Raw genomic sequence first — 12,577 nt, forward strand, 5'->3', positions numbered from 1 at the left:
GCGTCACAGTACGGTTTCTTTGTTTGTTTTGGAATTTTGCACAAAGCTACTCGAGGGCTATCTGTACTAGCCGTCCCTAATTTAGCAGTGTAAGACTAGAGGGAAGGCAGCTAGTCATCACCACCCACCGCCAACTCTTGGGCTACTCTTTTACCAACAAATAGTGGGACTGACCGTAACATTATAACGCCCCCACGGCTGGGAGGGCAAGCATGTTTAGCGCGACCGGGATGCAAACCCGCGACCCTCAGATTACGAGTCGCACGCCTGAACACGCTTGGCCATGCCGGGCCTGCGGCATAGTACTACCAGCCTGTAAGTAAACCAGTCCTAACAGTCGCGTCACAGTACTATTAGTCCATAAACAAACCAGTCCTAACAGTCGCGTCACAGTACTACTTGTCCATAAACAAACCAATCCTAACAGTCGCATCACAGTACTACTTGTCCATAAACAAACCAGTCCTAACAGTCGCGTCACAGTACTACTTGTCCATAAACAAACCAGTCCTAACAGTCGCGTCACAGTACTACTTGTCCATAAACAAACGAGCCCTAACAGTCGCGTCACAGTACAACTTGTCCATAAACAAACGAGCCCTAACAGTCGCGTCACAGTACAACCAGTCCATAAACAAACCAGTCCTAACAGTCGCGTCGCAGTAAACCAGTCCTAACAGTCGCGTCGCAGTAAACCAGTCCATAAACAAACTAGTCCTAACAGTCGCGTCACAGTACAGCCAGTACATAAACAAACAGCCCTAACAGTCGCGTCACAGTACAGCCAGTCCATAAACAAACTAGTCCTAACAGTCACGTCGCAGTAAACCAGTCCATAAACAAACTAGTCCTAACAGTCGCGTCACAGTACAACCAGTACATAAACAAAACAGCCATAACAGTCGCGTCACAGTACAGCCAGTCCATAAACAAACTAGTCCTAACAGTCGCGTCACAGTACAACCAGTCCATAAAACAGCCCTAACAGTCGCGTCACAGTACAGCCAGTCCATAAACAAACTAGTCCTAACAGTCGCGTCGCAGTAAACCAGTCCATAAACAAACTAGTCCTAACAGTCGCGTCACAATACAACAAGTACATAAACAAACTAGTCCTAACAGTCGCGTCACAGTACAACCAGTCCATAAACAAACTAGTCCTAACAGTCGCGTCACAGTACAGCCAGTCCATAAACAAACTAGTCCTAACAGTCGCGTCACAGTACAACCGGTCCATAAACAAAACAGCCCTAACAGTCGCGTCACAGTACAACCAGTCCATAAACAAAACAGCCCTAACAGTCGCGTCACAGTACAACCAGTCCATAAACAAAACAGCCCTAACAGTCGTGTCACAGTACTACCAGCCTGTAAATAAACCAGTCCTAACAGTACTACTAGTCTATAAATAAACCAGTCCTAACAGTACTACCAGTCTATAAATAAACCAGTCCTAACAGTCGTATCACAGTACTATTATTCCAAAATTTTAAAACTGATTTGTCACTTAGAATTTAAAAATACAAAATCACGAATGCTTGGTCAAAATCCAATAAAAAAAAAGAGGCTGGTTTCGATCTTTATAGTCATGACAAGTATTCAAAATTTGATAAAGTTATAGAATTATTGGGCTATTTCAATACATACCGTGTTTCTCCGAAAATAAGACAGGGCTTATATTAATTTTCACTCCAAAATATGACACTAGGGCTTATTTTCGGGGGATGTCTTATTTTGATATATTAAAAAAATGAAGTTACAAAGTAAAACTATTAAACTAACCATTTAAAATAAACTATTATTAAACTATTAAACTAACTGATTAATACTTAAACAAACTAATTAACTAACTATTAAACTAATTAATAAATAAATTTTTTTATTTCTTTCCTCTTCCTGCCACTCTTAACTAGGGCTTATTTTAAGGGTAGGGCTTATATTAAAACTATCCCCAAAAATCACACTAGGTCTTATTTTATGGGTAGGTCTTATTATCGGAGAAACACGGTAGTTAACGTTATACAATTACTGAAATAACCATTTCGTGTCTTCAAGTGTTTCGCTGATAGTCTGCATATAAATAAAAACAAAAATGAAAAATAGTATCCACAAAGAAAGCCACTTTAGTTCATTATCAAATGGATAAGACGAAACCTCTATTACAGTAAATGCAATAACCATGGTTTTCGCTTATAACCAGGAAAATAGCGGAATGAACAGTGAAAATGGTTTACGACGCTTTGATTAATCATTCCATCGTGAATGAAAATAAGAAACAATATTTAAAACTTGTGATTTTGAGGTTAAGAACCGATACACAATTTAAAACAGAAATCCACCGAAAAATAACCCATACTGGACTATACATTCCTTGGGACTCAGCATATGAAACAAAACAAAAATTCAACATACTAAGAAACCAAATAAACACAGCCATAAAACTATGCTCATCAGATAAAATGAAGGATGCGTTAGACAAAATAAAACATCAAGTTTCCTCCACAAACCGTAGAAAACATTATACGCACACACCTGGATAAAAAACAAAATCAACTAAGAAAAGTAAATATACCCGACGATTTAAAAAATCACAAAACCATATACTGCTGCATGTCATATATTCCCAACATCAGCAGAAAAATAACCAACATTTGGCAAAAACTAGCAACAAAATATGACATTCCAGTTAATAACAAATATATTCAAAAACCAGACACAAAACTAAGGTCTATACTATGTAAACACAATGTTATAACTGCCACCACTTCTATATTGAATAAACAAGTAGAAAAATGGAAACCCGATTCACAGAACACAAAAATTCACCTTCATACGTTTTCGAACACTGCAAATCAAATAAGCACAACATAACGATAGAAAACACCCAAATACTAAATAAAGAAACAAACATAAACAAACGCAAAATTAAAGAAGCCTTACTTATAACAACAACTCAAGCCCAAAATAAACCAATACAAAGGAATACCTTTATACCTATATTAATAAATATAATCCAACATCTAAGCACGCCCTCTACATTCCTACACTCAATTACACAACCGCCTTCAAACATGTGGTCAGCTATCAGTTACCCTTTCTTTCTTTGTGAACCTGACGATGACCGAAGAAGGTCGAAACGTTGTTCGCTCCTCTACATAATGCTTTCTCTACCCATACCAGCCGTTTTCACATATATAAAGTATAACACCGCCTTGATTCCATCATCAGTTAAACAGCGTAGTGAAATTTAATGGCCAGTTAAGGCAATGTTATACTTTCAGTTACTTGGAAACGTAAAACTTTGAAGGTATAACATTACCTTGATTCATCTTCAGTTAACAACTCAACAAAATTTAATATGGATAGTAACACGTGTTTGATATATCACTACATAAATGACAGGATAAAATTCTGAGAAAAAACTCATGATAACTTTGGTTTGGTTACACACTTTCAATTGACAGAACAAAACCGTTTACGGCTTGTTATCAGACATAACTGGATAAAATATCTAATGATAACGTAATGTTACCGTTTTCTTCCATCTTTGCATTTCGCAAAATGCAATTCTTTGGCCCTCTGATCTAGCCGTCCTAACTTTAAAGTAATATACTACAGGAAAGCCACCATCAATAATACAATCGTTATTTACAAGCAAACTGTGGTATCGACTATAACATTATAACGACCCTACGGCTGAAATGGCAAGTATGTTCAGTGAATCGAGCACCTTCTCCATCAGGCCACTGTCGCTTCGAATCGTTAACATTACCCCTACTCTACAGGATAACACCTTGAAGGTACACGCACGTCAACAGTTTTTGATTTATGATACCCAAGAAGAGCAATTCTGCATTTTTAATTGTAAGATTAAAAAAGTCATTATCAAAACTCGCATATACTTTATTCTGTGCATAAAAACTTATAGACTTAGTGAAAGTTGAAACGTTTAACGGCCTACTAATGTTTTAAACTTGTTAATTAAGTCCTACAGCTTTCGTATTTTACCACACACAGATACACACACAAAAACATAGAATACGCAGCTGATTGTTATACACACAATATGGGAATTCATTTAGTAATACTATAGAAACTATAAGGAAAACTGAATTTTTACTTCAAGCAATCAGACAGATAAGTGAGCTTCGAATAGTCGTAATACGAATATTGAAATACCCATTATAGAATATTAGCTAGAACTAAACTAAACCAGAACATTAGAGAAAAACGTATTTGTCTTTGTTGGAAACAAACGTTCAAATCGATTTAGGATCCGTTTGGCTGATCACACAGACCAATAAGCATCCTTTTTAAGCAATTAGGTGTTCTTTTCTTTTTATATCTTGATCGTGACGATAGATGTTGTACACTTACAGAGAACCAGGCTGGCTTACGTTCACTCTTGATCAATATACTTATACCATTTGGATATTCGAACACAGATAACTGAAGTACAGATCCCTTAGCAAAGGAAGTTTTATACAAGCGGGAAATAGTGTGGAAGACAAGGATCTCAGATCAGACATTCACAGTGAACAGGAAAATATGCTGTGTCAAAGAAACATCACTCATAGAATGAAGGTAGTTATTTATTATCTTGGATCTGGTCACTGACATCTTTGAAATGGATATAGTGCAGAAAATACAAGTAAATTTTGCTTATATAACTGGAGAACTGATGTTAAACAGGAAAGTTATCCAATGTCAGTAAGTTCGAGACCAGAAATAGTACACAAGTATGTGTAATGGTAAAGACATTAATACATCACTATACACACAGGATACTACTACAAACTACAAACAAATTATAGTGTGTGTGTATATATAGTGGTAATATGGTTAAAGAGGGCACACATGGAATGAAGTTTCCTTTCTATGAAACATACAGAATTAACTCGTGTTGATATCTAATATGCCGAGAAATGTCTGCCATGTGAACCAAAGCTTAGATCCCTCTACAACAGATAGGAAACGTAGTTGCAACTAAGAACAATGTCTAAACTGTGGCTTAAGGAAGAGGTTTGCTACTTGCAGACATTAACTGAGCCCGAGTAAAAGATCAGAAAATGATGCGAGTTACCACAGCAGCCAACTCCAAACCCAGAGCCTTCCTTAAATATCTGTTGGTAAAATTAAAGGGGATAAAAGCCTTGTGCCAGCTCTAAACAAGTAAGATTCTTTTGAAAACTTGTTCTAGAAACTGCTAATCTACTTTGCTTAGCCTAACCAATACTTTTGTATCTGCACGTGCTTTCACCCTATAGTCCTGGTGCCCTAAATCAACCGTCTTTAATTCGAATGACAAAAATTAAAAACTGTACACTTTTACTCTTAAGTGATGATTAAATAATAGTACCACAAAGTTGAGAACGCATTTTTTCAAGACCGCCATGATACATACAGTGCATGTCTCATCATGTCTATAATTAATCACTAATTAATTAATGAAATTGTGCTAAAAAGGATGCTTAACATTAACTGATTAAAATGTCAAAAAAGGCATTTAAGACTAATACAATTATAATTAATTCACCCTAAAAAGAGCAATACAATAATTAAAACATATTGTTTAAAGACTTTCAGTACTAATTTATTAATACATTTTAATTAAGTCTGACAAAATTACATTTATAATTAATTCATCAACAAATAAACGATACAATAACTTATCTTAACAGCATGAAATATAATTTATTGTAACACGATCACATGCATTTTTACAATACACATGACACGTCTTTAGATTTAAGTCCACCTACAGAGTGCAATATAAAGCAATAAATAAAAATTATACTTTTTACAACAAACTCGATAATAAAACGTTTATCATGCAATAATTAAAGCTTTTATTAGTTTGCAACACAATAGTTTATACATGTTACCTAATGTTTCCACATCTCAAAACCATTATATAACGACTGCCCGTAAACAAGTCATCAGCGTCTAGATTTAATTGTTAAAATTATCTGTAACAAAAATAGTGAGTGACTTACTATTTATCTATCTGTTATCTATACAGCCATTGATCACCTCCAAAACCTGGCCTGACATGGTCAGGTAGCTAAGAGACTCGACTCGTATGTGAGGGTCGCGGGTTCAAATCCCCGTCACACCAAACATGCTCGCCTTTTCAGCCGTGTGGGCGTTATAATGGTACGGTCAATCCCAATATTCGTTGGTAAAAGTGTAGCCCAAGAGTTGGCGATGGGTGGTGATGACTAGCTGCCTTCCCTCTAGTCTTACACTGCTAAATTAGGAACGGCTAGCGTAGATAGCTCTCGTGTAGCTTTGCTCGAAATTCAAACCATACCAAAATTCAAAAATCTTGTGACAGGATGAAATACATAACTTGTTTTTTTTTTTTTCTGTAGGGTAATCTTTCACAAATCATACATAACCTTATGTTACCATTTAAATTACCAATGTTTTGAGGCATTGAATAAGGTCGTGTTCCTTCGCTCATATTATGAGTGACAACTTGATCTTTGACAGATGTTCGAGATCGTATACGTCTATGAAGTAGTTTATTATTTTGTGAATTTTAATAGAAAATATATAAATAAAAAGTGAATAATTCATTGATTACTCTTGTTATAACACAAAAATGAATTACTAGACTTGTAATATTGTTAAATATACTCATATGACTCGTACATTTCTAGTGTTAGCAAAGAGAACTGCGAAGTTTGTAACATAATAACTGGAATGCCAACAAAGTGACTGGTGTTCTCCAAGATATTTTAAACAATTAGTACGTTTTATGTATAATAATTGTTATGATATTGATTGTCAGTGTAATAAATACTGTTGGAGATGTTCACGCAAAAAAACAACAACAAGAAAAACAAACATCTTTATCCTGTCTTTGATTTAAAAAGTGTCGAAAAATAAATTGCTGCTACTATATAAATCAATGACCGCAACATACAGCATTCGAAATTTTCGCCTGATATACAGTAACAATATATTGGAACATAAACTAATTAAAATAATAATGATATATCATATATTTAAGTACAATCAATCTTTCATTTAGAAAATCGTTCTGAGCCGTCTGATACAGTTTGACCATTTGCTGCACATCGGGCACATTACACAGTAATTGTATGCTAACCCCTCATATACTAAAAATATATAATTAGTATCTGTTATGACTAAGTAATCATCTTACACAGATAGAGACAATATACTATAAAATACTTTTATTTCAATAAAGTTTCCTTAAACATTAAATATATTGTAAATACGTAGATAATCAACGTGCTAGGATTAACTTTTATTTTAACAAAAAACTTACCGTAAACATTAAATACATTGTAAATGTCACGTTCCAATAGAACAGAACTCTCATTTTGCTCTAAGTGAAATGAAATATTCTGAACGTTTTCCGGTACATTACATAATAATCTATGATGGGTAATAAAATCATTTACACATTCATACACATAAGGAAAAAAAATTAAATTTCATGTTATTCTAAGCGGATTCACTTTACTAAGTAACAACAGAAGTATAAAAAAAAAAAAAGAGTGCACATTAACTTCTAAAAAAAACTAATCTAATTCATACATATTACAGGATATTACGTTGTGAGATAAAGCTATCTAAACTAAAACTGACGGTCCCGACCATGTTTATGATTACACTTTCAAGAAGTTGAGACTGTACAACATCATATGCCCTATTTAAACGGCACACATGCCAGTTGTAGATCGAAATCTATTACATTGGACGTAACAGCTTATTTGGATTGTAAACGTACTGAATTTATAAAACGTGAAAAAAGGCATGTATTATATGTTATAAAAAGAAACTTGAAAGATACTTAAGTTTGACTGTGTGGGTATTTGGGTATTGATGTTGTTAAATACCCAGGAGGGTCAGGTACATTTGACCTCTTCCTCCCTCCCGAACGATTATAGCGTCTGTCTTTAGGGTTTTTTTTTGGTTTTTTTTAAAGCTTTGGGCCAGAGTAAAAGTATAACATCATACTCAGGTCCATTTCAGGGCTCAGTCCATGCATGCACGAACAAGAAGTTTGTTTTTTTCTTCATTTAATTTTTTTTTCCATATATATATATATATATTTTTTAAAGATACTTAAATAAAATTTCCAGTGACACATGCTCAAACATCAAGGAAAATTTAAACGTTTAATTCTATGACAGTGTAAATATAAAGAAATTTATTAAACACAAATATCCATTCTGTATAAACCAACTGAATACTTGCTATTTTTGGCGGGTCTCCTGTCTATTTGTGTTTAATAAATTTCTTTATATTTACACTGTCATAGAATTAAACGTTTAAATTTTCCCTGATGTTTGAGCATGTGTCACTTGATTTGTATAGTGAAGATTACTATACTGTACGTAAATTGCACGACGGATTTAGTTTTTTAAACGTTTTGTATAGATTCTAAATTAAAACTTTAATTACTTACCCATTATGTTTCATTTATGGTATTCTATTTGTTGAACATTAAACACGGCAGGTATTATTACATTAAGGTGTATATGCTTGTATTTTATAAACTAGTAAGCTTTCGTAAATAATACTTTGTTTTTCAGTTTTGTTAACAATTAAATGCAATGTTTTAACTGTTATACTCAAAGTATGGTATACATTATTAGATAAATATATAATTACGGTACTTAACTGAATACAATCAGTAATTTGTAAAATGAATATCGTTTAGTTTCTTATTATAAAATAATTATAGTTACCAATGTTTTAAGAATGTACGACAAAACTGAACTGTTATCAAACCTTTAATACCTTGGTTTGTAATTTATGATCCTTGGATCATTTCGGACTGTAACCACGCTTTATTTATATTTCTTCGAATTCTGCTCTACTTCTACAGTATAACACTGCATAAACTTGTTCAGCTCATAACTGACGTTTTTACGAGTCACACTTTGTAAACTCTGAGTTGGTGACGTCAGTATCTCCAAAGTACTGTCACAATTCTTTATTTCAATTACTATGCGAAAAGAAACGTTAAACAGTATCAAGGTTTAACTAGACTGTCATAAGTTTGGCTTCCTTAATCTCATGTCTGATTTCTATAATTCTTTAAAAGTCTATGTCTACATTGTATACCTGCGATATCAGATTAGTGCCCTAGCGCTAGACAATATGAAAGTTCTGGTGTTTTAACCCTTTCAACACAGAGTCGGTACACATGACTGACCCCGTGACTTTTTTGCACGCGTTTAAGTCTTTGTAGATTTAATACTTCAAACTTTCATTATACTTTTAACAGTCATTCAATTAATATTATGTCTTTAACATATAAAAAATGATATTTTTAGTATAGTATTTTTAATAAAATAAATATTTATTCATGAATACATTAAGTACTTGTTTATAGTAAGTGTGCAAAGTAATTTTCATGTTAAAATTAGAAATAGGTTTTTGTATCTCAAAAATCTCAAACTTCTTTTGTGTAGTCCATAAGACCTCCTAAATATATTTCAACCTGTTTTTTCAGTAAAACTTAAAAGTTTGTCATTTTTAACCAAATTACAAACGGGATCAAAACCAAGCGAAATAAATCTAAATTACCTATAATAACTTATATATTGTAATATGAAACCATATTCGTTTATCTAATTAGCTCTAGGTTTGTAACAATATACATTTATTCATAATTAAATTCTACTGTTTTATTGCCCTTTGAACCCGTGGCTAACTACTTTTCATGCCATTATAAGTTGTAAATCACTTGCAGTTCACGTTGCGCTATCCAATTACATTACCCACGAGCTACTACAACTAGTAAAAGCAGTTCGCGTGATTACGTCGTGAAACATTTTAACTTTAATTAATCTAATTTTAACTAACCTAAAAATATCTTTACTTTTTATATTCTTGTTGCTTTTATAAGTATACATAAAGAATAAACATGAAAAATATTTTTTCTTATTCTCGATTGTCGAAGAGAGTGAACCCTAATTTTTTATACCACTCATAGTATTGCACTTAATAATTTTTATTTAATTAAATAATGCTCCAAACAATATAGACTAATAATAACATGCAAAACGTATATAAAATTCCCCTGCCCATACAAAATTGTTCTGGCTTTCTAACTCTTCGACAACAGTCATTACAAATTTATCTAAGATAGTCGCTAACTTTCTCACCAGAACGATGTTCGTACCGTGAATGAAACTGACCTTTAACTGTTCGAAAATAAGTCATTCGATATATAAAAACACAGATACGCTATTGGTCATAGGTTATATATAATTAATCGTAAGATTGAACTATTAACGAATTATGAAAGAGAGGAGAGGATGTGACATGTAGGTGTGGCAGGAGGGGGTCTATGTTTCTACTTCATAGCTCTGTTAACTAAAGAAAGTTGAAGATAATAATAAATGTGGTTTATCTGAGCAATAACGATTTTATAGAAGGTAAGTTACGTTTAATTTTGTACTTTTTCAAGGGATGATGACATGCTAAGAGAAAACGTGTCACAGTAGGGGAAGTTCAGGATTGTTTTAAATATTGTGTCACACTAGGGGAAGTTCAGGATTGTTTTAAATATTGCCTTGTAAAATTAAGAACTTGAAACTTAGCTAACAATCCATATTTAGTATATAATATTTTATGCTACTCTAATTGGTATAACATAAGCAAATAGTAGTTTAATAAAATTTTAAATGTAAGACGTTAAATCTTTGTGTCATGCGCAGTAAAAAATACTCTGGTAGATAGGGTTACAATTAATGAGCTGTACCTGACAATAATTAATCTGTATTTTAGACACGAACAGTAAAAACATATCTAATGAAAAATACTTCAGGTGTGAAAAAAAATATATGGCCAAAAAAGTGCGCGATTTAAAGAAACGAAATCAAAATTGGCAGTTGTTGAATAACTAACTGCACGTGACTTATATTTAGACTAAATACGACACATAATTATTGGTAGAAAACAAATCAGTGCATCAAATTTGAAAAAAAAATAAGTACGTTTTTCCATCAAATAAAGTTTCAAAACTTTCGGTGCGGAGAAATAAAAGGGGGAGGGGTATACAATTAAAAGTAGATATTTTTCTTTTTTCTCGTATTTTTCTTAATAGATTCCCTTGAAATCTGGTTTGTGAAGTAAGGTTACAGTAAAGCACATACTCTGAAAATATGCGATAGTGTGGATCACCACAGTCCAAGCAACAGAAAGTGAAAAATCGATAAACAATCACTCCTGTTTATAACACACAGTGTATCCTGGAAGTTGTTTTGGCGCACAACACATCACGTCCTGACTTAGTTTAATAGCATACCTGCGTAATATATCTGGCATTTAACAATACTTACCCGTTAACCTTTATTGCCGTTTAAACAAATATATAAGTTCAGTATTTGATTACTGAAACTTATTTGTAAAATTAATTATAAATATACCTAAGATATATTGTACTGTTTTTAAAATATGTAACTATAAAAATGTGTAGGTAATATCTCAGAGTTTTTTGGGATTGTACATTTCATCGGACGCACGAGAATTTGACATCTATTATGACGTTTGATCTTTTAAGCGGTGTCGCTTATTGGTATTACGTTTCTGGTTTCTGAACCGACGAAACTTGAGACGAGAAAGGTATCCCCCTCTGACTGTGTGTGTGTGTATTTTCACCTGGTACCTTAACGTCATATGAATATTACTCCTATTTACCAAGTGTCAAAAGTAATGAGTGAAAGTTTAGTGAAATCTACTAACAGACGAAGTTCATCAAGACTAAATATAGTTCCAAGAAAAATCGTAATTGGTACACGTTTCTAATATAATCCTAACTGGATAACAAGAAATACGCTCTGATTTAGAAGCTTTTGCCAAGAGCCACGAAGTGCTGGTCTTATTTACTGTTAGCAAATTCAGAGCTTTGCACTTGACCTACAGTAACAAAAATACATCGTAGCACATATGTTATTCAAACCGACAAAATAACTTCATACCTAAAATGACAATCCTGGTAACAATACATACCTCCAAGGATTACAATTCAGGTAACAATACATACCTCCCAAGCATTGTATCTGGTTGAGCTGCAAACAGAGCTGGATCTACTATAAACCTGGTGTTGTCAACAACTAATGTAATTCTCTCCTCACTACTAACAGGAATGAGTTGATTGGCTGCTGGAACATTATTGTCGTTTCCATTACTACTTCCAATAAGGCTGTTGTCCGAGTTACAACCAACGCCACCTAGACTTCCGTCATCTGGCATGTGGTTTCTGGCTGGCCCCGAGTGCTGCTGTGGATGGTAGCTGCGAGACCTAAAGAGAAGATTACATAATTGTTACATCTTATCTGAGGGTCGCAGGCTCAAATTCCCGTCGCACCAAACATGCTCGCCCTTTCAGCCGTGGGGGCGTTATAATGTTACGGTCAATCCCACTATTCGTTGGTAAAAGAGTAGCCCAAGAGTTGGCGATGGGTGGTGACGACTAGCTGCCTTCCCTCTAGTCTTACACTGCTAAATTAGGGACGGCTAGTGCAGATAGCCCTCGTGTAGCTTTGCGCGAAATTCAAAAAACAAACAGTTACATCTTAAAAGG

General features: G+C 33.9%; 1 protein-coding gene across 5 annotated transcripts in view; it reads right to left on the reverse strand.

The window, feature by feature from the left end:
- The window catches only part of mri (BTB/POZ domain-containing protein mrityu), a 130,782-nt gene that overhangs the window by 25,418 nt on the left and 92,787 nt on the right, over positions 1 to 12,577 (reverse strand). For 4 of the 5 annotated variants that reach the window (XM_076475521.1, XM_076475519.1, XM_076475520.1 and 1 more), the window contains one exon: positions 12,038 to 12,295. The exons of the other annotated variant lie outside the window; for it this stretch is intronic. In XM_076475521.1, coding sequence (XP_076331636.1) covers positions 12,038 to 12,295 — 258 coding nt within the window. The remainder of the gene's footprint in view (positions 1 to 12,037; positions 12,296 to 12,577) is intronic. 5 annotated transcript variants of the gene reach the window in all.

The sequence above is a fragment of the Tachypleus tridentatus genome, chromosome 13, assembly GCF_004210375.1.
Source record: "Tachypleus tridentatus isolate NWPU-2018 chromosome 13, ASM421037v1, whole genome shotgun sequence".
Classification (NCBI taxonomy): Eukaryota; Metazoa; Arthropoda; class Merostomata; order Xiphosura; family Limulidae; genus Tachypleus; species Tachypleus tridentatus.